At 51.5% G+C, this 24,153-nt stretch overlaps 1 protein-coding gene across 11 annotated transcripts in view; it reads left to right on the top strand.

The window, feature by feature from the left end:
- The window catches only part of ATP2B2 (ATPase plasma membrane Ca2+ transporting 2), a 207,140-nt gene that overhangs the window by 77,519 nt on the left and 105,468 nt on the right, over positions 1–24,153 (top strand). For 10 of the 11 annotated variants that reach the window (XR_014019885.1, XM_081276197.1, XM_081276198.1 and 7 more), the window contains one exon: positions 18,930–19,447. Coding sequence is in view for 10 of the 11 variants with exons in the window: in XM_081276197.1 (XP_081132323.1) it covers positions 19,249–19,447 (199 nt within the window). In the remaining variant the exon portion in view is untranslated. Of the gene's footprint in view, positions 1–18,008; positions 18,069–18,929; positions 19,448–24,153 lie in introns of those variants that run through there. The other variant, XM_081276199.1, reaches the window with a different exon arrangement.

Genomic DNA, 24,153 nt, shown 5'->3' with positions numbered 1-24,153 from the left:
GGGGTGGAAGCAAATAGACCCCGTGGGTGCTCCGGGCAGTAAATAGCAAGGTGGACAGATGGTGGAGGAAGCCGGATCTGGCACTGATGGGAACTGGGAGGGAGGGCCTTCTCACATTGGAGGCCCGAGGTGCCTCACCAGCCTCACCCTGGCCCTAACACGGTATCTGGGTGACCTGTGTCAAGCCATCACCTCTCCCCTTAAGGCATCGGTTGGTAAAATGGGCATCTTGTCCCATTCTCTAGGATTAGAGACAAAGGAAGCAAGACCCACAAAGGGTCGCTTCCAATCCCAGTTCTTATTTATAACATGCTAATGATGCCGTGGAAGAGGGCTGAGCTGGTGGCCACGCCTCCCCGGGGCCGTCATTGTCAGCAAATCCATGCTGGTCGGCTGCCAGCCCTCTGGCCCAGGGCTGTTTCTAACAGCAGGTGCTATGGCCAGGCTCAGGCTCCAGAATTTCATCCTTGACTTCTTCCAAACACAGGAAGGGGCTGCCATCTGCTTGCTGCCCCTCACACCCCACCTGCCAGGTCAGCCAAAGCCCCCGCGCCCTTTCCTGCCTGGGCCCTGGCCTCGCACCTGTCAGCAGTGGAAGGGAGAAGAATCCCACTGGGATTTCCCTGGAGGATGCTGGAGCTTCCTCTCCCGGCCCCAGCCCACGATCCTTCACTTGGGTGGGGAGGAGGGCAGCGGGCAGCCCTGCTCTCTCTTTCCCCCTAGAACATTCTGTGTCCCAACCACAAGGCAAAACCCAGCTGCTCTCAGGATTGTTCCCTTAATGTTGCTGCTGCCCTGGTGACTTCATGTTTTGGCCGTAGCCCTGCCAGAAATATTATCTCCTTTCCTCTTATTCAACCTTAATTTTTATTCTAACCGGAGGCCACTTGGTGCCCAGTGCATGTCCTCTACCTTTGTGTTCAAACACAAGTGTTTGTTCAAGAAGTGGGTGGGTCTGAGACCCAGGCAGTTGGTGCTTTTCCGGGTTCTGGGGTCAAGACACAGATTCCCAGGGCCACTTTTCCATGTTTCCACTTGGCACATTTTTGTGAGGTACCACTGTGTGCTGGGGACCCAGAGATAGATAATGCTTAAAGGGCATATATGACCAAGTCACATGGAAGTATCAGTTGACTCTGGACAGTGGGATCAACATAGGGTTTACTGAGGAGGGGACACTCTGAATAGGAGTCCACCAGTCAGAGGAGCGGAGTCATAGCAGGTGATCCACAGGGAAGCTCTGAGTTGGATTATTATTATTATTATTATTATTATTATTATTATTATTATTAAAACAAGAAAATCTCCCCACATAGAGATTTAGTGGTCAGAAGGTAACACTGGCTGAGACAAGAACACAAATGTGTCCTATACAATCAGGGGCAGGGGTGCCACCAGCCCTTCCCTGAGCTCAAAGACTCTGCCCAAGTCATCTTGTGAAGGTCTCTCAGAAACCATCTGCTCATCTTCCTTATTTTACAGATGGAGAAACTGAGGCCCAAAGATAGTGTAGCAGGGACAGCTAATGCTGGACCTCCCAGCCAGGCCAACCCACCATGGTTTGGGGTGACCAGCTCTTGTCCTGGGACTAATCCCGTGAGCCTCCAGGGTCATAGCCTGGAGATGTCTGTCTCTGAAGGACCCGCCCCAGGCCCCTAAATCTCTCCAGCTTTAGTTTCCTTACTTGTGAGTCAAAAATAATAAATGGGATCTTTCAAGCTTCAAACTGGAAAGCATTTTACGAGAACTCTTTCCAAAGGCCATTTTAATACTGCTGACATTTTGTTCAGGGTACAACTTAATGGCAGATTCCCCTGAGAGCTAAAGTCATCTGCTGGCATGGTTTGGGGGTTCCAGAGTCCAAGGGTTCAGGACTTCCCTGCGGATGGCCCCAGAGATAGTGAAGAGGCATCTTAGAAAGGTCAGCCTTCTGTGCTGTTCTAGAAAGTTTGTGGGTGCTCCCTTTCACTGCCCAGCCACCTCCTAGACATGGAGACTGACCCTGCTCCAGATAGTAAAACTCTGCCATGACCCCTGGCTTCCTCACACTCCCTACACACACACACACACACACACACACACACACACACCACACACACACACACACTCACAATTGGACTTTGCCCCGACAGTACTGAGAGTAGATCAGGAAGCACCCTGTAACTGTAAAACAATAAAAATTATCAGCCAGAAGAAAACCCCAGCCCCACCTAAAGAGCATAACCATCACATTGGCCTAAGACTGTCATGGCGGGAGGCAAGCAAGCAGAGGCAGGACTTGATAGAGATGCTGTGGAAGGATCAAGCATCACAGGGATTTTGACCTCTAAGGTCCCTTCTAGTCTCTGGATTCAAATGAGCTCAGGGAACCAGAACCCCTTCGTGAGTTTTGCAAACACATGCTTTTTGGTAGCCTCTGCTCCGGGCAGGGACCCTCCTAGGACCCTGGGACCATAGTACAGGACAGTGGTCAGGGACCTGCTCTGTCCAGGCCTGAAGCCTTTGTGGACCTGAGTCAGCCACTAGGGATGCACACACCGCAGCCCTCGGAACTAGCACCCTGGCCCTGGAGAAAGAAACTACGACCCTGGACAAGCTCTGGCCTTGTCTGTCCCTTATAACAAGAAACCAGGCAGCAAAGGCCCAGATCTGGGTGTTGCAAAGCAGAGAGGTCTCAGGGACTGAAGTCTCTACAGAGGCAGGAGTCTCTTCTTAGCTGGAGAAGAATCTGACTTGGAGATTTGAACCTGGGCTCTGACTGCATCTGAAACCCAGCCCCTAACTGCTCTGGATGATACCCCAAGGAGAGCAGGCCCTGGGGGCAGCATGGTAGGGGCCTAACACTCTAGGAAATTTCAAAATGCATAATAATGCTGCTGAGGAGCTGGAGCCACAGCCCCTGGGGGAAGAAAGACCCACTACATCCACCATGATGCTTCTCTTGAATCTGGGGCTTTGCAGGAGGAGAGGACTGACGGGCTTGGAAAGCAGAAGGAGCAGAACCTTGGGGTGAGGGTAGTTGAACGAGAACACCTTTGGAGTCTCAGGTTTGGGGTCTCCTAAGGCTCTGGAAGCACCTCAACTTTGGAACTCTTGAACATTCTGGCTGAGAGATTTGGGCAAGGCTTGGACCTCTGTAAGAGTTGAAGTGGTCAGGCCAGGGCTCAGGGCAGAGGAGGCTCAGAATGGTTCTTAGCGAGACACGAGGAAGGGAATATCTTCGGGCATTCTTCAGGCCTACCCAGACCAGCTGCCCTGGGGCATCCTGGAAGTAGAGGGAAATGGGTGGCTTAGGATGGTGACATCTGTGACTGGCCTTGGGCCTGAGCCTAGCTCTGCCAGCACCTGCTCTGTTCCCTTGGGCCAGTGCCTTCTACCTCAGGGTATCCATCCTTCTAGAAATTACTATGATTCCAGTTTATGGTGTCTTTCAACAGCCAGGCTGTGGCCTGAGTCCTGGATTAACTCACACGGTCCTCCCAGTGGCCCTGGGAGGGAGGGCCTATTGTGGTCTCCTGTTTTTAGAAACATGGCACCTGAGGCCAGAGAGCCAACTTGATGGTCCCTTGGTAGTGGCAGAGCGAGGATCCTGAGATCTCTCTGAATCTAAGCCTCACATAAGGGGTTCTGACCCCACTATTTTGTGAGTCAAACAAAAAGTCATTAAAGAATCTATAGAGGGCTGGAGTTGTGGCTCAGTGGTAGAGCGCTTGCCTAGCACGTGCGAGGCCCTGGGTTCGATCCTCAGCACCACAGAAAAATAAATAAACAAAATAAAGGTATTGTTTCCAACTACAATTTTTAAAAAAAGAATCTACAGAGGGAAGAAGTCTTTGGGAATGGAGAAATCCTCAGGAGGAGATGGTCTTAGGGCTTGCAGAGCTAAGACCTAGAGATGGTGGAAAAATTAACAGAGAAAGAAAGAGACGGGCTTTCCAGGCAGGAATCCCATCCAGGATCAGTGGGGGAGAGTGGGCCTGCAGGAGGGCCCTCGAGAGTGGGCGTAGAGAGGAGCCAGGACGTTCACCCCACAGCATCCTGGCTTACTTTCATTTGGGGGGGCTCACAGCCTGAGCACCGGGCCTGTGGCTCTGCTTGTCTTTAGCAGGGCTGGGGTCCCCTGGGCCTGTGTCCCCAGGGAGGCTGTATTTGCATCTGTCCCAGTGCAGATGGCTGGTGAGAGCAGCTAGTGGCCCCCACCCCCACCCGTGCCCCCTTCTGTCGCGTGGACTGGCTGGGCCCGGGAGCGTGGTGCGACGTTATTTTTAGAAGTGGTACCATCTGTTCAAGGTGCTGAGTGGATTCTGTTCATCTCTGCAGTGGCCAGGACAGCCATGCCAAGTCAGGCCAAGAGCTGCAGAGCTAGCCGGGACCCCCTCCACCACACCCTGGGTGTGATGGTGCCTCATCGGCACCTGCTGGATGAAGGAGCTGGAGCGAGGCCACAGGCACCCAGGGCATGCAAGGCTGGGGGCTGGGGGCTGTGGCTGTTGGTGAGGCAACTCTGGGGCCAGGGCAGACATCGCAGAGGATGCGCTCAAGGTGGGGGACATCATGTGCCTCCACACAGCCCCCAGGCCTGGGCACCTAGCCCAAGGCTGCCTCCTGACAGGTTCTGAGTGTCCTGATCCTGAACTCAGGACATGGGGAGGGCAGAGAGGCAGAGGAGAAGGAGGGATGAGGCAGGCCCCAGGATCCTCAGAGGGACCTGACGAACCGTCCAGAAGGGCTGGGATACTCCCCATTTGGGCTGAAACCCCAAATCTGAACCACCTGAGTGGCCACAGTAACACTGCTCAGACTCTGAAAGCAGTCTGCCTGAGTTCAAATCCAACCATTATGAGACCCTGGGCCACCTTCTTTGCAACCTCCTCTCAAAGCCTCTGTTTGCCCACCTGTGAAATGGGATCCCAGTAGCAGCTACTGCGTAGGATTTAAGTATGGGTTTGCTGATCTGATATCCAGAAGGTTGTGGCTCAGTCTTCAACCCTGGGGAGGCTACACTGGGCATATGCTGCTCCTATCATCTGATTGGCCAGTTTCCCCTTGGAAATGCAGACTTCACCCTAAGGCTCAATGTTCCCAGTGTCCTTCCCCCAGTCAGTGGCTTTCTCTGTCATGCAGCCGACATTAGTGAAAGTCCATCCTATGCTGGGGACTGGGAAGATCCCGTTCTTGGGGAGCTCATGAGGGAAGCAAGCTGGCAAAACCCACTCCAACAGAGTATGGAGCTGGTGGTGTCAAGGCATAAGCCACATTTGATGGGCTGCCAGTGGAAAGGAGTGGAAATTTGGAACATGGTGTACTAAAATTTCACAGAGAAGTTGGCATTCGGGCTGGGTCTTGGAGGGCCATGTTTTAATTAGTAGAGAAGCAAGTGGCAGACCTTTCTGGAATAGGGGGAGTATGTGTACAAAAGGTAAGAGCATGCAGTAGTTGCTCAGAAAATGGCAGAGCGTTCCATTAGACCAGAGCCCAGGGAGGCTGGCTTGGAGCCAACTGGGCAGGATCCTGGAGATCATGGTCTATGTTTTTAAAATGGGCACCTGGGAGCCACGGATGGTTTTTAATCCAGAAAAATGGCATGCTTAAATACAAAAGGTAGCATAATATGGTGGCTTTAGAGTTAGACCACTAGTCTGCTCCTGGCTCCACAAACCATCAACTCTATAAGTTTGTGCATGATGTTAGTTTGCCTCTCTGAGCCTCCATTGCCTCGTGTGTAAAGTAGTGAAGTACCTACCTTTTCAAGTTGCAGGACAAGGCGTATGCACAGCCTGACACAGCTTCTGACACGCAGAAGCTACGCTGTACATGGCGATCATCATCAGCCTCATTGTGAGGACAATGGAGAAAGGAGGGGAATGTAGAGCTGGGGGACTGGTTAGGGGGTTGCGAATGAGTAGCCTAAAGCAGGGTAGGAGTCTGGGGAGGGGAGGAACAGGAAGGCACATGGGCCCTTGCCCAGTGATTCTCGGGTCTGGGCCTCTGATTGGACGTAAGGGAGGGAGAGAGTCAAGATAGGGCACTTTAGATGCTCTGTGGAACACAGGAGTCACAGGAAAAAAAGGACATTCAAAGGAGTCTGAGAGCCTGGAGCACCTTCAGAGAGGACACTTAGCAGCCATAGGAAGGTCAGTTCTAGAGCTTGGGAGAGAGGGCGAGGTGGAAGGGTCAGCCTGGGAGTGACTCGTGTTAGCATACAAGCTGATGGCAGATGGGTGGCATCACCCAGGAGAGACCAGACATTTCAGGGGTCAAGGAGAGAACCATGGGTAAAGCCTGCAGTTGGTCCAAAACAGACAAACCACAGAAGCCCAGGAACAGTGGGAAGAAGGAGGAGGGGTGGGGACATCTAGTGTGGGCAAGGCTGTGAGGACTGGCAAGGGCCCTGGAGTTGGGTGGTGCGGGCCATCCCCAGGAGCCACTAACAGCCTGGCCTATTGAGAAGTGCCATTTGGATGATTGGGGACAGGCAACTGGGGTGATTTTGAGCCAGAAGCCACAGAAGCAAAGTAGGATTCTAGAACCCAGACCCGGAGAGTGATGGGTATGAGAGAAAGTGAGCCTAAGGGGGGTGGAAACCCCAAAGCACTGGAGCAATGATTGTGCTCCTTTCAAATCCCCAAGTGCCACACACTCATCCATCCCTGCAAGGTGGGGGCTGAAGACCCGGGCTCCAATAAGCCCCCAGGTGATATCAATTCAGGGGTCCCTCCAGGGACCCCCTCTTTGAGCAGCCATTCTGGGGACCTCAAGCTCTACCTGGAGAAGTCCTTATCAGGAGAGGAAGGAAAGGACACCTTTGCTCCAGGGGAGGGACTAAGCCCACATACAAACTCCAACTCATTCTCACCTGCTCTGGGCTCCTTCTCTGGCTTCCGGTCTTCTCATTCACCTCCTTCAGGTCTGAGGCCAAGTTGGGGGGCATCACAGAGGCTGCTGGCTTTGCACCAGAGAGACTCTGGGTGGAGATAGCTTGGGCTCAGGCATGGAGAGCAATGAGGACACAGTCACCAAACCAGGGACACCTCTGCTAGAGCTTAGAAGAGACAGAACAGTGACTGGCCACAAGAGTGAGAAATAGGAGCCAAAAGACAGCTCACCCCCACACATGCATGAATCCCCACTGCGATCTGTCACTCTGACTCCTCCACTCCCTTGATTCCAAGAGTCCTACTTTCTGCCTGTTTAATCCCTCTCTCTCCCTGTAGTTAGATGTCCTGCCTCTGCAGTCTCGGGGCACACGGAAAGACCTTCTCCCAGGTCTTAGCTTCCTGTTTCTCTGATCTGGGCCCAAAGGACCCATTCAGCTTTTCAAAAGTCATCTCCCAACTTAGGCACATCCCCAGCACTTCTGTGAGTAAATTTTCTCCTCCACCCCATGGAGGAAAGAACTCAATCAATTCAGTCCCACTGAGATCCCACCACCTAAATATGCTCCCTGTCTTGAAAGGAATTGGAGGGAAGGAAGGAGGTGCATACAAAAGAATGTTTCATTAGTTGGTGGAATTTCTAGCACTGGGGCAGATGGCACTGACGGACCAAGGTGGACTTTCTGTCTGTGCACTTAAATGGCCCTCAGTGACCTTTTGCAAAGTTCATGGTTTTTATCTTGCCCAGGCCTGCACACTGGAACAGTCTCCCTGCCTGAGAACCAGGCCTCTGGTATCAGGGATCAGCTCCCGATGCCTGCTCAGTTACTCATGGGAAAGGCTCAGTGCCATCTCCAGCACTCACACCCGGCTCCTGAGTAAGGGGACGCACCGTGGCTTTACCTGCCCGTCCCCACTCTCCAGAGGTCAGCCCTGCTGTCCTAGAAAGCTCTTCTAGATGCTCTGTTCTGTCAGCACCACGGCATGCGGACAGCTCATCCTCAAAGCCCACCCCTACCTCCCCGGTCAGCACCATGGCCTCAGTGACAGCTCCCAGTACAGTCAGCGCCTGCTTCTTTGTCATCCCCCCTCCTGTCTTTCAGCACCAGGACCGCATGGACAGCTCTCACTCCCAGCCTCTCCTGACAGCCCGCAGGGGGTAGAGGTCTGCCCTTATCAAGTTCCCTGGCCCCAATCCCTCCCCTGCACGCACCTCCATTCATCCATCAGCGCTTCAACCCCGGAGTCAGCTCCTGGGCTCCCTCCTTCCACGGTCAGAGGTGAAGCCTGAGGCCCCAATAAATAGCCTGTGGTGTGTGGTAGTGTGCCGGCCACAGGAACCCTGGGCCTTACTGTAGAAACAGAAAGAAGGGCAGGAGGCTGGCCTGCTGGAGAGAGGACAGTGAGCGAGCCCGAGGGACTCCAGAGTGTGTGACATAGAGCTGGCCACCTTTACCATGGGGCCTTGGGCTAGCTCTCTCGCTCTGTTTCTGTCTTCTCCGTAAAAAGGGGGCGGTGCTGAAAGTTCCTGGGTCCCAGGGTTGTTGTGAAGGACTAAATGAGATGGCGAATGCATGGAGCAGTGTGTGGCACACAGTGGGCATGGTGTTAGTGTCGCCATCATTTTTTTGTCTTTCCTTCAAGTCTCTGATTGTAATCCATTGAGACAGAGCAGGAGCTAAGAAAGAATGAGGGGCTAAATGCAGAAGGACTCACTTTGGCCACTTAGGCCAGCTAGGATCTAGAGGCTTGGAGCAGCCAAAGCTGCAAAGGAGACTTTAAAAGTTTCGGACTTAGGGTGAGAGAAGAGCTGAGGGTTGGCAGAGGCATTTGGTGGAGCCTGAGAACAACGTGGAGATGAGCTGGTCGACCCCAGGAAGGCCAGCACCTCAGCCTTCTCACTGCAAGCCTCTTCCTTGCAGTCTAAGGTGACAGCTGCCCCACAACCCTTTGCTTCCTCAACTGGGCTTTCTCATATCCAACTGCTAGTGACTTTCCTATTTTAAATTCATCAGAAAACTCACAAAGGTTTTTTTTTTAAAGCAAAGATTTCTAAACCTGGAGCACATAAAGGGTCCGAATCTTGAAAGGCAGATGCTGTTGTGCTGAGGCCTGGGGGTGGGAAGTGGATGTCAAAGGAAGAAGGTGAATTATAATCAGCTCATGCCTCCCTGATTCTAGGGCATTTCTCCTTCCCTCAGCCTCCAGCCAAGCAGGGCTGGGCTTGCAATTGGGACATCCCTCTCCACTGGAGACAAGGTGGCATCAAGGAAGGTCGGGTTACTGTGTGTCTCCTGAGAAGCAAGAATCTTGGGATGGGAGAATCCTTAAGGAGGGTGCTAAAATGGCCCTTCAAGACTGAGAATCTATCCATTTCACCTCCTCACTTTACCAAAAGGGGAACAGTGGCCCAAGGCCAAACTATGAATCATGGAACACAGAGGATCAAGCACAGTGGCACACAATTATAACTCCAGCAGCTTGGGAGGCTGAGGCAGGAGGATAGCAAGTTTGAGGCCAGTCTCAACAACTTGGTGAGACTCTGTCTCAAAAAAAAAAAAAAAAAAAAAGGAGGCGGGACACAGAGGATAGACAGAGGCTTTGAATTGAAGGAGACGTATTGTATTTAAACTGTATCAAGTCCTACCCATATGGTCTTGGCCATCCATAACCTCTCTGAACCTCATCCTCCTTACCTCTAAAGTAGACCCAGCTCATTGAAGGCCTTTACTATGCAATTGCTGTTAACAGTAGTGATCAAGCCAAGATCAGGACCCAAGGGATCTGGTTCCCAGGAAAGGGCCATTTAGGATACATCCTCCCCCAATCTGAACTAAACCCTGTAGAGGAACTCCCCAACTCAACCTGCAGATCCTCACTCTGGAGTCATATGGGGTTCTTTGTAGCAAAGTGACCCGACTCTTTGCAGCCAGGAAGGAGGATCTAAGCATCTTTCCTGTTCTCTCTACAATCCCAGTGCTCAGACAAGGGACTGAGAAGCACCTTGTTAGACTTATTAGTTGGGTGGGGGGGAGGATTGATGGAGAGATGAATAGTTGGACAGACAGCTGATGGACGGATGAATGGATGGATGGACAGATGAGTGGATGGGCGAGTGGGTGGGCAAATGAATGAGTGGGTGGGCACAGGAATGGATGAATGGGTGGGTGAATGGGTGGGTAGATAGACGGGTATTGTGCCAGGCCTGAAAGACCAGCAACAGAGGGGTTTTCCTGCCATCTAACACTGGTGGCCCCGCTGGAGAGCAGGGGCAGTGGAGACAGTTAACCCTGAGGATGACAAGCAGCACAAAAAGCCCTGGGTCCCTCTCCACCCACCCCCAGCCCTGTTTGTGCCACCTGTGCCTTCAAGGCTGATACAAGGCTGTTTCTGTGGGATTTCTGGACTTTTTTAGATGTTCCTTTTCTGGTTAACAGAATAGGAGTTGTCTAAAAATAGCACCAAATTTGCTTCTGGGGTATACATTTTCAATTTCTTCCCTCCTTCCCTGTTCTCTCTCCTCAACTGTGAGAACAGAGCTGAGATTGTCCTTGTCAGCTTTGATGCACACGCACATTATGGTGCTTGCACACCCAAAGGTGGGGGTGGCACAGATGTCTACTCCAGTAGACATGCATGGTATACCTTGTCCTTCAGGATCACTCACACCACTCCAGAGACCCTCTCTCACACACACACAAAAAAAAACACTGACTACAGACCCAACCCAACTCTAGAATTTTTGCACTCCTGACTCAGCCGTGCCCTGTGCTAACACACCACCCTGATGCACTCCCAGGGATCCAGCACATCCACACAGACCGCACACCCACACTCACCCCACACACCACACAGCTACACCCTCGTGCACCCTGCATGCATCAGGCTCTCTCATCTCACTCACATGTGCAGAGGAAAGTGCCTCCACACGCAGCAAGAGATGTGTGAGAGATGGCTGAGACTCTGGGTGAAGAGAAGGGAGGAGCAGCTGTCCCGTTCCTGGCTGTAGGCTGAGCTTACCTGTTTTCTGGGATCAACACAGAGATAATGGCTCCCCATCACTGGACCAGGGCAGCCCCTACAGAAAGGACAGAATTTGCAACCAAGAGAGGAAAAGAAAATGCCCTACTCCATGGGTACTAGCGTGAGTTTTTCCAGATGAGAGCATAGGGCAAGCCAGCCTGTGTACCAAACCCACAAGCTGCAAATGTCCCAGTCATCTGAGGAATGACAGGGAGCTTTGAGGGCATTGCAAAGTCGGATCTGAGTTCTTGTTTTAAGGACAACACAGTTAAAAACAACACAGTTTTTAGGACAACAATATCGTTGTCATAGTCACGTATAACATGACCAGGAGCCGTGCTAAGCTCTTTTTCAATTAATCCTTACAAAACCCTGTAAGGGTGACCGTGGGATTGGCCCCATTTTATGGATGAGGAAACTGAGCCACAGGGAGATTAAGAGCCCTGCCCAAGTTGCACCACCAATAACTCAACAGAGATAGGCCTGGGTCATCAGGGGACCTCCCCCCATACTGGTCTTGGGTCCCTACATCAGTCATTGCTGCCAGTGATGATTCCAAGGAAATGGTGACTTTAAAAATACATATTCAGGTGGCATTTAAATTCAGCACATCTTAAAACAGAAGGATTTGGCATCCGAAAGTTATTTTTAGCACATAATTCATTTGCAACTGTCTCAGCCACCATCTTTCAGTTAGGATCTGAAAAGCTGTTGGCTTGTGGTGTGTGTGTGTGTGTGTGTGTGTGTGTGTGTGTGTGTGTGTGGTGTGTGTTAATTCTGCCTTTGAAAGATAGCTTCCTTCTTTGTCAAATTAACTCCTCCCAAAATATTGTTCCTTCCTCTGCCAGCATCCCTCGTGGCAAAGACTTTTTATTAAGGTGCCCCTAACCTATTCTTGAGTCATTGAAATGTAACAATACGGAGTCATTTAAATGCTAATAAGATGAAACCGAAATGCATAAATCCAATATTGTCAGAATGTTCTCCTGGATTCTGAAGGGCTTAGAGCTTCAAAGCTTGAAGGGACCCCAGAGAGCCCTAGTCCAGTTCCTTCACTGGCCACATAGGGAGGCCCAGAGAGGAAAGAGGCTTATTCAAGGTCACTCCACTGGAGCTGGGAAGAAGGAGTGGAGCTTCTCACTGAGCTCTCTAGGCCAGAGCTGGCTGTATGCCCCACCCAGGCCCTGAGCACATTGGCTTAGGACAGGGTGCCCACCCAGGCAGTGTTGAGAGCTGGCTGTAGGTGGTCCTCGTGAAGAAACCATGAGAAAGATGCACCTGCTAAAAACCAGGGGAGGCAGGGGCTCCCAAGGAAGCCAGCATCGTGGAACATCTGGTCTGAGTTGGGAGCTGGGTCTCACTGGGTCCCTGCAGCAGCCTGTAAGACAGATGAGATTCAGCAATGTGAAGTGACTTCTCCAAGGTCATATGGCTCGTTCAATCCCTCAGCCATGGAAAGGTGGGACACATGATAAGGCAACAAGAACTTCAGAATCCAGCGGAGCCTCACAACCCCACCTCTTACTCAGAAGGGTTGCTGGGGAGAGGAGGGAAGGGGCTGCAGCTCAGAGAAAAAAATCATCACCCCCAATTCTGATAGCTTTCCTGACCCCTAGCACACCCATAAAGTAGCGAGGATAAGAATCATCCATTTTACAGACAAGGAAACTGAGGTATGAAAACATATCTAATGTTATAGACAGTAGGCCTGGATGTTCATTCATTCGTTACCTATTTACTGAACTCCTTCTGGGTGCCAGGCACTGCACTAGGTACAAAACAGACATGGCTGCTGACCATGTGGTGCTCCCAGGCTCCTGGGGAAAGGAGATAGAGTTAAGCAGTCCTGAGAAGTGGATGTGAAACGTGCTACAATCCAAGAATCATCTGGGAACCAGGAACTTGTGGGCTAGATGGTCAGCTAGGCTTCCAAGAAAGGGGCACTGGAGCAGGCAGGAAGACAGAAACCCAGGATCTGAGAAGGTTCAGTACAGATGTGTGGGCTGCAGGTTTGTAGGACTCAGGCAGCTGATAGAGTCTCTGCAAACTTCTGGGTCTTCAGTTCTGTCGACCTGTCGGAAGATCATTTGTATTACATCATGAAGTGCTTCTGTGCCTGGGGAATCCATGTTTTTGAATTGAGCAAATTTCCCAGCCAGAGCAAGTAACCACAGTGAGTTATGTAATTTAGAAGGGGAAAAAAAAGCAGGCAAGATATCCAGAACAAAGGTGACCTTGTGTGTGCACCTGTGAGATGCGGGGGCTGAGGATGAGCAGCATCAGAAGAAGGACAGAAGATGAGTCACCTATGGGGCAGAGCACCACCTTGTTATCAGTGCCTGTTGTCCTAGGGCTCCACCTTATTATCCTAGGGCTGCATCCATCCTTGCTCACCCTGGTCCTTTCTTGCACCTTTCACTATGTTCCTCCAACCTTCACTTAGACAAAGTTGTGTATTTCTGTTTTTCCTGTATTTTTAGCTTAAATTCTGCTTAACCTATAGGGAAAATATTTCTTACTTGGAGTTGAGAGGAACGACCTTCCCCAATACCTTAGGCCAGGTCAGATCTTCCTGCTTTGGGCATCCACAGCTCCTGGGAATCCCCATCATAGAAACTCACCAAGTCATGGAAGTCACTAATTTAATCATGTCTCTTCCCCACTGTCGGCTCCTAGAGGGCAGAGGCCATGTCTCGATTCCTCAGTGCCTGGCACCAAATAGCTTTCCAAAATATCACCATTGAATGGATGTGTGAGTGTATGGGTAGGTAGATAGATAGATGGATAAATGGTGGGTGGTGAGATGGATGTGGACAGACATACTGGTGGGTATGTGGGTAGATGAATGGATGGATGGATGGGTAGGTTGAGTGGGTGAGTGAGTAGATGGATGGATGGATAAGGGTGGGTATATGGATGGATGAATGGGTTGGTGGATGGATGGATGGATGGATGGGTTGGTGGATGGATGGATGGGTTGGTGTATGAATGGATGGATGGACAGATGAGTAGATAAATGAATGGGTGGGTGTGTAGATAGATGGATGGATGAGTAAGTGGGTGGATGGATGGATGATGGACAGATGAGTAGATAAATGAATGGGTGGGTGTGTGGATAGATGGATGGATGGATGGATGGATAGGTAAGTGGGTAGATGGATGAGTGGGTAGATGATAAAGGATGGATTGATGGAAGGTGGATGGGGGAATGAGTGGGTAGATGGATGGATGGATAAGTGGGTGGGTACATGGATGGATGAATGGATGGGTGGGTGTGTAGATAGTTGGATGGATGGATGGATAGATAAGTAAATGGGTGGATGGATGGATAAGTGGGTAGATGGGTGAGTGGGTAGATGGATAAATTGATGGATGGATGGAGGGTGAGTGGGTAGATGGATTGGCAGGTAGTAGTGGGTGAGTGGGCAGATAGATGATTGAACATCACAGTTCATCTTAACACAATAGTCATTACTATTGACAGTAACCATTAACTCATGCCTACTATTGTGATCACAGACATAATTTCTGCTAACAATTCTCATAGCTCATGCTGTCAGAGATGTAATTATCAGTGCCTGTAAGCCACGCCGCAGGTAGCAGGGGGACAGACAGAAAACAGCACCTCAGGTTTAAAAAGTCCCTTGTGGTTTGCAAAACACTTTGGTTCACATATGGTACTTCATTTAAGTCTCATAAGAACCACTTGAGGGAGATTCACCATGGGAGGCCCCAAAGCATCCTGGCTAGGAGTATGTCCCTGGAACCAGACCGCCAGGGTTTAAATCCCTCCACCGCTACCAGGCCATGGTGACCTCGGCTAATTTGCTGCACCTTGCTTGGCCTCTGTTTCTGCATATGTGTGGAAATAACAAGACTGTTTCATAAAAGGGCTGGATGTATTAATAGGAATCACAGTAATTACCGAATGCTTACCACATGCCAGACTGGGTTATAATCATTTTACATAAAACAACTCAGTTAAGCCTCATAACTCTGATGAGCTAGATAGTATTGTTTACCTTCCCCTACTTTTTTTTCTGGTTGTATACAAAGTATATTCACACCATTCGTGTATTCATATGTGTACTTAGGGTAATGATATCCATCATTCCACCATCTTTTTAATCTCCTGCTCCTTCCCTTCCCCTCCAGCCCCTCTTCCCTTTCTAGAGTTCATCTATTCCTCCCATGCTCTCCCTCCCTACTTCACTATGAATACGCTTTCTTATATCACAGAAAACATTCGGCATTTGGTTTTTTGGGATTGGCTAACTTCACTTAGCATTATCTTCTCCAACTCCATCCATTTACCTGCAAATGCCATGATTTTATTGTCTTTTATTGCTGAGTAACCCTACATTTTTTTTAGTATTTTTAGTTGTACATGGACACAAAGCCTTTACTTTATTTATTTATTCTTATTTGGTGTTGAGAATCAAACCCAGGGCCTCACACATGCTAGGCAAGCGCTCTACCACTGAGCCACAACCCCAGCCCCCTCCCCAGCTTTTTTAAGATAATGAAAGCAAAATTTATTTGCTTCCTGTGCTACTGGGAGGTGAAGAAACTGAATTTGAATCCATATATTGTGGTTTCCAGAGTCCCTACTCTTTATACCTTACAGTAGTAGCATCTCTGAAAGAAATGTCCCTGGAAAGCATTTAGAGTGCCCGACTCCTAACAGATGCTCAATAAATGCTTGCCACATGTCACTAATTTAGCAGTATTACATGTTAGCATCCCCAAACTACAGATGCTGAAACTAAGACTCAGGAGAAGCTGGGTGGCTAGCTCAGGATCACAGACTGATCTCCCTGCTCCATCAGGAAGGTTAGAGTGAGTCTGGGGGTCACAAATGGTCAACTGGCCTTGCTTTCATCTGACCCACACTTATTGCATATGTGCTGAGGACTGAGGCCTCCTTGGGCTACAGGTCAATTCTAAGATCCTTCTGGACCGTAGGTCTAAGTCTCCTCAACTCCCACTTGTCCCTGAGAAAACAAAGGCCATTCTGGAAGGCTTCCAGTCAGCCCCCAACAAGGGCTTTGCCTTCCCTGAGCATCTCAGACCCATCTCTCCTCTCATCCTGCACTGGCCTGAAGGGGCCCTAACCTTGTTCTCTCCCTTCTCTCCTAATGGCTGTGCCCCTGTCTGCCACACTCTATCCTTGTCTTGATCCAGCCATTTATTTTTCCTTACACAGCTTCCTGAACTTGCCCATTACACATTCACACTGGTGGGTAGCGGGGGGCATTGGTGGGGGTGGTTCTACTTAACACAAAAGCCCCTGCGCAACCTTTGAGTTGAGCCCAAGGCCTCACCCCACCCTGAGAAAGGAGCCCACGTGCTCTGATAGATCTCCCCTTGCAGCAGATTCTAGACTGGGGATGGGGCACGTTAAGGACCCTCAAAGACTTCTAGAAGAGGAAAAGGAGCATCTAACCCAAATCCAAACACCAACACTGTCTCCAGAGAGGCTCAGGGTCCTGGAACAGGCTTCAGTCAAACCTTTCTTATGGGATGGTAGAAAAGGGTCCAAGGCTTCAAGTCCAAAAGACCTTTCACTCCCTGTCATTTCCGTGTGACCTTGTGCAAATGATTTCATTCCTATTAACCTCATTGTCTTTGTCTGTAGAATGGGTATCATCACTGTATCCTTGGGGTTGTAAGGATACAATGAGATTTTGTTTCCTTGCTTTTCATTCATTCATTCAACAATTATTTATTGGGCACTTTTGAAGAATGAGGTACTTTTCTAGACAGAGCAGCACATAATATACTGACCACCTGCCCCCTGAGAATTTACCTTCAGTGGATTACACTATATGAACAGGCACCTTTTTCCTTTTGTGCTGGGGACCAAACCCAGAGCCTCGCACATCCTAAGCAAGGACTCTATCACTAACTACACCCCAGTCCCCACATGGATGAGACGACATGCAGAGCACACAGGGCCTGATTCATTGCACATGTTTAAGAAGTGGGGAGAGTGGAACTGGATCGTTGTTCTTCAGGGATGTACTTGGCCACACCCCACCTCACCTGTTCTGTTAGGGTCAAAGTTCATGAGTTCTGGGAACAGTGTGTACTCCAGGGGCCAAGTTGTGGGAACACTTCTGCATAATTGGAAGGGGGAGTACCGAGCCCACCCTATACTTGATCTCTTCTTGAGGCAGTGTGTCCATATTATGGTCTACTCCATGAGATACTCGTTGGTCCCAAATGAGAAGGGGGCACTGCTTCTTCCTGCATCCTTGAGTAAAAGTGCTACTCTGTAAGGTGTGGCAGTTTCTTCTAAAGCCTCCAGCTCCTCCTGACCCTTGGCTGGGAGGCTGCACACCCTGGATGAAAACAAAGTGGATTTTAACACAGTTCATTATCCCCAGTAAATTGAGAGGCAGCCAGGGGACAGAGGAGAGTGACTGTTATTATCCCCATCTTACCAATGAAGGAACCTGGGCTCCAAAGTGAAGGGACTTGCCCAGGGTCCCACACCAGGATGTAGGAGAGCTCAGATTTGAACGGGGACTGCTCTGACTCCAGATCCTGTGTCTTAGCTGCAGCCTACACAGTGCACCCGCCCGATGGGCACTTCAGAGAGAAAGAAGATTGCTTCCCAAGGGAGAGGAAGAGCCCTGGGCTGGCAGCCAGGAGACCACCCCATTCTCTGGGCATCTCCACTTCCTTGTTCTCGATAGCTCAAGACGATTTCCTTTCACTCTCCAAGCTTCGGGCACCCTCTGGGAAAGTTAAAAGACCCAAATGCTCAGCTCTAAAATGTGTGCAAGAGGGAAGGATTGTGAGGAGCGCTGGGGTCTGGAGCTGGGTCAGGGGACTCAGTCCTCTCCTCTTGTCCTGGGCCCCTTCCCTCTCTTTGTCCTGAGCCCAAGATGGCCAGCTGTCTGTGGCTGGGCGGGGCGGGTCCCTGTGCCAGGCTCAGCCGAGCTCAGCAGGGGCCCTTTGTCACCCAACGCTTGCCGGGGCCTCGGTCGCTGGTGTTGGGTGTCTGGGCAGATTGGATTCTCTCCTGGCAGCCCCACAGATGCTGCACTCCCTCAAGGGTGGCCTGGCGGGCAGGGAGAAGCCAGCAGGGCTCCCTCCTCCTGTGCTCCTGAGAGGGACAATCAATCGGCCACTGTCCATGGTTCTGATGTGAGGGGGTTCCAGGTGAGGGCTCCCTGACCAGAGCTCATACGAGGGACCAAGCTCGAGGCTCAATTCTGTGCCTCATGAATATATATATGACAGGCTTCTCTAGCCAGGCCAAGGGCCCTGATTAACGTGGTTGGGGGCTGTGGGTGGAGGTGGGGATCTTTTCTCCCTCCCTGTGCCTGTGAAACCCAAGTGGGGAAGGAATGTGGGGAGAAGAGAATGTACTACGGGCAGAGGTGGCGTGGATGGGAGTGGTCATCTGTGTGTGTCCAGAGGCCTGTGTTCCTAAGGAGAGAGAGGGCATGTCTCAGGTTTTGTGGGGCTGGGATGTGGGTAAACAAGCGTAGTCAGAGAAAAAAGGAAACGGGGTCTGGTGTGCACACAGCGTTTGGTGGGGCAGGGGTGGGGATATGAAGTTGTATGCCTAGAAGTGTGACAGTGTGTGACAGGGTGGGGCTGTTCCTCAGAGTGGTATGAATGGGGGGCCTGAGTGTTGGTGCGTGTGTCTGGCAGTGGGTGGGGGGGGCTAGGAATATGCATTTTGGGTATTGCACGGCAGACGGTGTGGGCACAGGGCCAGTCGGAACTCAGCGTGTTACACAGCATGGAAAATTGGGGATCAGGGTGTGTTATGAAGCTCTACCAGGCTGTGTCTTGGGCTGCTCTGTTGTAGGGTTCGGTGGGTGCTGCTAACCATTCGGGTGTACAGCGTTGCTAGTGGATTGGGAGTTGTTGAACTAATGCCTGAGTGAGAGTGTATGTGTGTGTGCTCAGCGTTACTTGGGGCCAGGTATGCACACCTACAGCCTGGATTTTACTAAGCACCTGTCTCAGGAGGGCTCCAGTGCCTGACCCACTCTCTACTTGTCCCCACAGGAGCCACCACCCCTGACCATGTAGATGCCAGCTCCAGGTAGCAACATGGACCCCACTGAATGGAGACTCCTGGGTCTACAGCCCTGAGCCCCTCTGGCCCCTGGACCTTGCCCCCGACCTGGGGACACACCTTGGAGCTCACCACTGCTGTCGCCAGCCCACCTCAGCCACCCCCTCCCCCCGGGACCCGGAGTCGGCCACCTGGAGCTGCAGCTGTCCAGTGAGGGTGTGCTGAGAACAGCCACACGCAGCCATCACCCAGAAGCCTCTTGTCCAGTGCTGACCTTTGGGCCCACCCTGAGCAGGGACTTCAGCAAACATGGGTGATATGACCAACAGCGACTTTTACTCCAAAAACCAAAGAAATGAGTCGAGCCATGGGGGTGAGTTTGGGTGCACGTTGGAGGAGCTCCGCTCCCTCATGGAGCTGCGGGGCACAGAGGCTGTGGTCAAGATCAAGGAGACCTACGGGGACACTGAAGCCATCTGCCGGCGCCTCAAAACCTCACCTGTGGAAGGTAAGTGTGGGAGACTTGAACCCAGGGTTGCAGGCCCGGTGGCCCCTGAGTTGGCACCAGGGACTCTATTCATAATATTTAGTGGCAGAGATGTGTCGGAAGTGGGCTGAAATTGCCAGAATTGCCATTCTAGTGTGTTCTAGCTGGGCGTCAGCCACTTTGGAGAGGCCAGGGGAAAGAGCATCATCATGGGTTAGCGTCTGATCAAACTCCAGCAAGGCCTGAGCTGCTGGAAGAGAGCTGGGTTAAGACCGTGTTCTAGGGAGAAGGTTCCATCCCAAAGAGGTGGAACATCACTACTGCAAGGGGTTAGGTTCCTCATTCTGGAAGCCCTAAGGACATCCAGTCTTCAACTGGGACAGGAGGTTGACTGGAAGGGACCAGGGTGGAGCCACACCTTGCTTACCTGCATCCAGGCCCAGAAGAGACTCCTGCTTCCTCTATTCAGCCACACTGGTTGGATCTGGAAGCCCAGCCCCCAGACCCCTACCCCAGACCCCAGGAATGCCCTCATCTGGGCTTGGGCAGGAGCCACAGCATTGCAGATGCATCCGGTTCCAGCTGCCCAAGGGAACCCCGTGGCCAGGCTGAAGTCACATCCTTCTCTTGCAAATCCAGATTCCAGTTGGGGATGGCTGGAAATCTTGGGGCAGCTGTGGACTGTGGAACTTCTGGGCAGACAGGGCAGCCAGAAGACGGGCCATGATAGGCAGGGTGATAGACACCCTTGTTTGTCTTTCCCTGAGGGTGAAAGTGGGGTTTTCTTGCAATTGTCAAAATAAGCAGGCTTGGGATTTCCAGAGAGAGGCTTTTAGCTCCTAGGGCTTTTCAGGAGGGGACCAAAGGTCCCAAAGGCATGGGTCCAAGGCCCTGCCTGACTCTTCCAGTGCTGTGACTTTGCACAAAAACTGCCCTGAGCTTTGGTCTGTTCTCTGTAACATGCCGTCAATGCCTCCTACACAGTGCTTAGTGCAGGCCCAGGTATACAGTAGGTGTTCAGTAAGTATGATTATTCTAGAAGTGGATAACAGTCTCTCCCCCAAATGTAGATCACACCTGGATTGGAGGCAGACAGCAACTAGATTGGAGAAATCTGTCCCCCAGTCCCCATGCCTGGTACCACTGGTCACTAATCCTGAACTCGTTTCTATAGAGGCTGCATCACGGGCCCTGCTGCTCAGCTGGGACCCACCAGGGCCAGCCAGACAGCGCAGTGGCCACACATGCCTACCCCCTGCCATACCCTGCAACTCCTGGATGTCTGTGGTCAGGAGGCAAAGCTAAGACCTGTTCTCATATTGACTGCTCACACTGAGATTGTGCCTGTAGGACGAGCCCAGGCAGAAGTTTAAAAGTGAATCTCCTCCCGTGGCGCTGTTTGGGTCACAATTCAGTGGGAGGGGAGCGAAGAGGGAAGCATCAATTCTAACTCAAGGCCTGAAGATGGCCACTTGTGGCCCTAAGACGGGCACAGACTCTGCTGGAGGCTCCTGGGTCCCAGTCTTGTGTGACCACAAATCCCTGGCGGAATGGACCATGCTCATCCCACCATCAGGGCGGCACCCTGGCCCGCGAGGAGGCAGAGCTGCCTGAGAGGCCTTTGCCTCTTGATTAGGAACCCGGATATTCCCTTGAGTCAGAAATTCTTGAATATCTCAGGGTCCCAGCTCTTGGGAAAAGCTGAAGCAAGCTGGGATCACTGTCCCCAGGAAGAGCCACTGCCTGCCACAGATGGGGTTCCACACCCCCTTGAAACTGGGCCATGGACTCCAAGTTAAGAAATCCACCCTTCCCTCCCACAAGAAAAGCTCTCAGGCCCCAGGGAATTGGGCAGTCCATGGTCAAGGTCCAGCCCTGTGCAGAGCCAGTGCCGGGTGCCTTCTTGGACACCACCCCCACTTCCCTACAGAGAGAAGAAGCACCCACAAACCTGAGGGGTGGGCCCTGTCTGCTCTCTGTTCACCCAGCACTGGCCTAAGCCTGATGTAGGAAGGCTCGGGATGTAGCCGGGGGGAAAAACCTAAGATGCGGCCACCAAGTCCCCAGCCCCTGAGAAGCAGCTCAGGCAGCTGATTGGCCAAACAGCAGACCATGGGGACCAAGAGCAGCAGGGACTCCAGGGCTCACAGGGAGGTGAGGCAGGCGGGCAGCAATGTCAGAGGAGGCTTCCTGGAGGAAGAAGTGTTCGCACTTGGCTGTGAAAGAAATAGAAATAAAGCCTATAGTGTGAGCTAGAGCAGCCTGTCTTAGAATTCTGCAGCCTTCTGGCGTGCTCAAGAAATTCCTCATTGCGTAAAAGCCGATGGAGTCAATTTTGTCATCTGTAAAACTAAAAGAACGACATCTCTGACTCGCTGTGCCGCCTGCCAGCCATGTACCTCTGGGCCTTTGGTCTGACCTCTCTGGACCTTGGTTTCCTGATTTCTCACGAGGACCAGTTGAGAGGAAGATCTTTGAGGAGGAAAGTCCATTGTAGGATTAGCTCAAATTCCTGCTGTCTTGGTCTCTAGAAGGATCTCCGGGATATGGCAGGGGTAGCAGCAGAAGAGCAGAAGGCTCTAGATCCCAGACATGGATGGACTGGGTTCAAATCCCAGTTCTGCCACTTGTCCACTGTGGGTCTCTGGGCATGTTCATCAAACTCTCTGTGCCTCCGCTTTTCATCTGTAAAATGGGGATAACAATGTGGTGACCTCCCAGGGTCGTGGTGAGGACAAAGTGAGGTGGCTGGGAGTCTTGCAGACATGTCGGTGGTTCTGTGTCAGGATTCAGCCTCAGAGAATAGGCACCTCCATCTCCCTGTCAATAAGATGCACTGTGCACGTTGAATGAGACTAAGCCGAGTGCCCAGGGTCTGTGTGCCCGCTATGTCAGCCCTTCTTGTTATCATCCTGGAAGTCGTTATTCTGGAAGAAGCAGTCATAGTCCCCAGAAAGGGTGCAGTGTGCCTCTTTTGGATCCCTGGTCTTCATGTGGAGCAACACTTTGAATTAGACTAGACTGCTCTGCTTCCCTCATGACACATGCTCCTGAAAGCAGGTGTTTTTGTTGTTTTTTTTTTTATTGGTTACTCAAAACATTACAATGATCTTGATATATCATATTTCATACATTTGATTCAAGTGGGTTATGAATTCTTATTTTTACCATGTGTACAGATTGCAGGATCCCTATTTTACAAATGAGGAGCATGAGGGCCCAGCAGGCTTTGAACCCGGCTCCATACAACTCAAGCTGAGCATGTCCACCTGGGAACAGTCCTCTCTGGTGTCCACTGTTGACGCAGCCCTGAGTAGAAGGGGGTCACCAGGGACACTTTTCCTTACCTTGACTCTTGTATCGCCCTGTTTGAGCCTCCCATGACCTAAAGAAATGCTTAGCCTCCAGTCTCAACTCTAACTTAAAAGCTGGTAGTCTGGGCTGTGCTGGCTCTGGCCACTCCCGACACCCCCTGTCACTTCTCTGCTGATGTGAATCCAGAATTGGCCTCCAAGTCACTCATGTTGCAGGAAACTGCTCAGGCCCTGCATAAATCAGCCGTCCCCTTCACATCCAGCTAAATTTAGGCAGAAAGAACTCTATAAGTGATGGATAGAGCCTGAAGCCACATCCCACCCACGGCACGGCCTGTTGCACCAAAGAAATTGGTGTTGGATTTTCCACCTGGGGGCCTGACTTGGGTGATGCCTGTTGGGTAACCCTGGCCCCCTCTGTCCTACCTGAGCACCTTTCCTTCCTCATCCACTATGGTTCTAATTGATGTCCTTCCCTTTTCACCTTCTGTTCCCTTCCCTTCCACACTCTTCCAGCCTGGGGCAGTAAAGTTGCAGTCTTGAGGGGCTTCTCTCTGAGGGGCACTGAGAAAGTTGAATCCAAGCTCTCTGGGCCCCAGCTGACATCTCTGTGAAATGGGGATGATAACAGTCCCTGCCCAGGCGACCAGCAAGGCGTGTTTATGAAGCTTGTTCCTATTACACCCAAACATTTCTTTGAAAAACAAAATCCCCGGGCCCCACCCCCATGAAAGAGGCCATCAGATATGACAGTGTCCAGTGCAGGGTCACCGTGCTCTCAGTGGTACAAACATAGGTGGCCGGTTTGGGGGCCAGTCCCCAGAACCTAGTTCAGTGCCCAGGGGCATAAGAAAGATTCATAGAAAGAAGGAAGGAAGGAAAAGAGAAAAAAAAAGAAGACGGGGTGTCCTGGCATGTCTTGCTGCCCAGGACGGAAGCTGCAGGCCAGAGACAGGACACAGGACACCCAGTGTCACCCATGGGACAGTTGGCTTCAGTTCCCCAGGGCCCGTGTGGTGCGGCCCTGAGCCACACAGCTGGGTGGCCCTCAGCCTTCACTTCCTAAACTTGCACCTTGGGCTGTCAGAAGGGATGGCTCAGACAGGGCCCTGTCAGGTGTCCACCACTCTGTTTCCTGCTGGGGATGATCAAAGGGTCAAAGAAGACGGGGCAGTGAGGGGTGGGTGGGAACTGGATACTGCCGTGTGTTGCGAAACGGAACCTCTGGTTAATTTTGCATGAATCCCACAGCTGCCCAGGTGAGGGGGGAGAGAGAAAGGGGTTCGGCCTGGGCAGGAGGCAGAGCACAGAAGGTGGCTGCTTTGTGTCACATACGCTATTAAAGGAGAATGCCCCTGAGGCCAGCAGCACCCCATCATCCACGTACCCTGGCCAGCTGGGCACCAGGGAGGC

This window comes from Spermophilus citellus (genome assembly GCF_964194105.1).
Source record: "Spermophilus citellus genome assembly, chromosome: 19".
NCBI lineage: Eukaryota > Metazoa > Chordata > Mammalia > Rodentia > Sciuridae > Spermophilus > Spermophilus citellus.
Note: the sequence above shows the minus strand (reverse complement) of the source record. Positions and strands in the feature narration are given on the sequence as shown.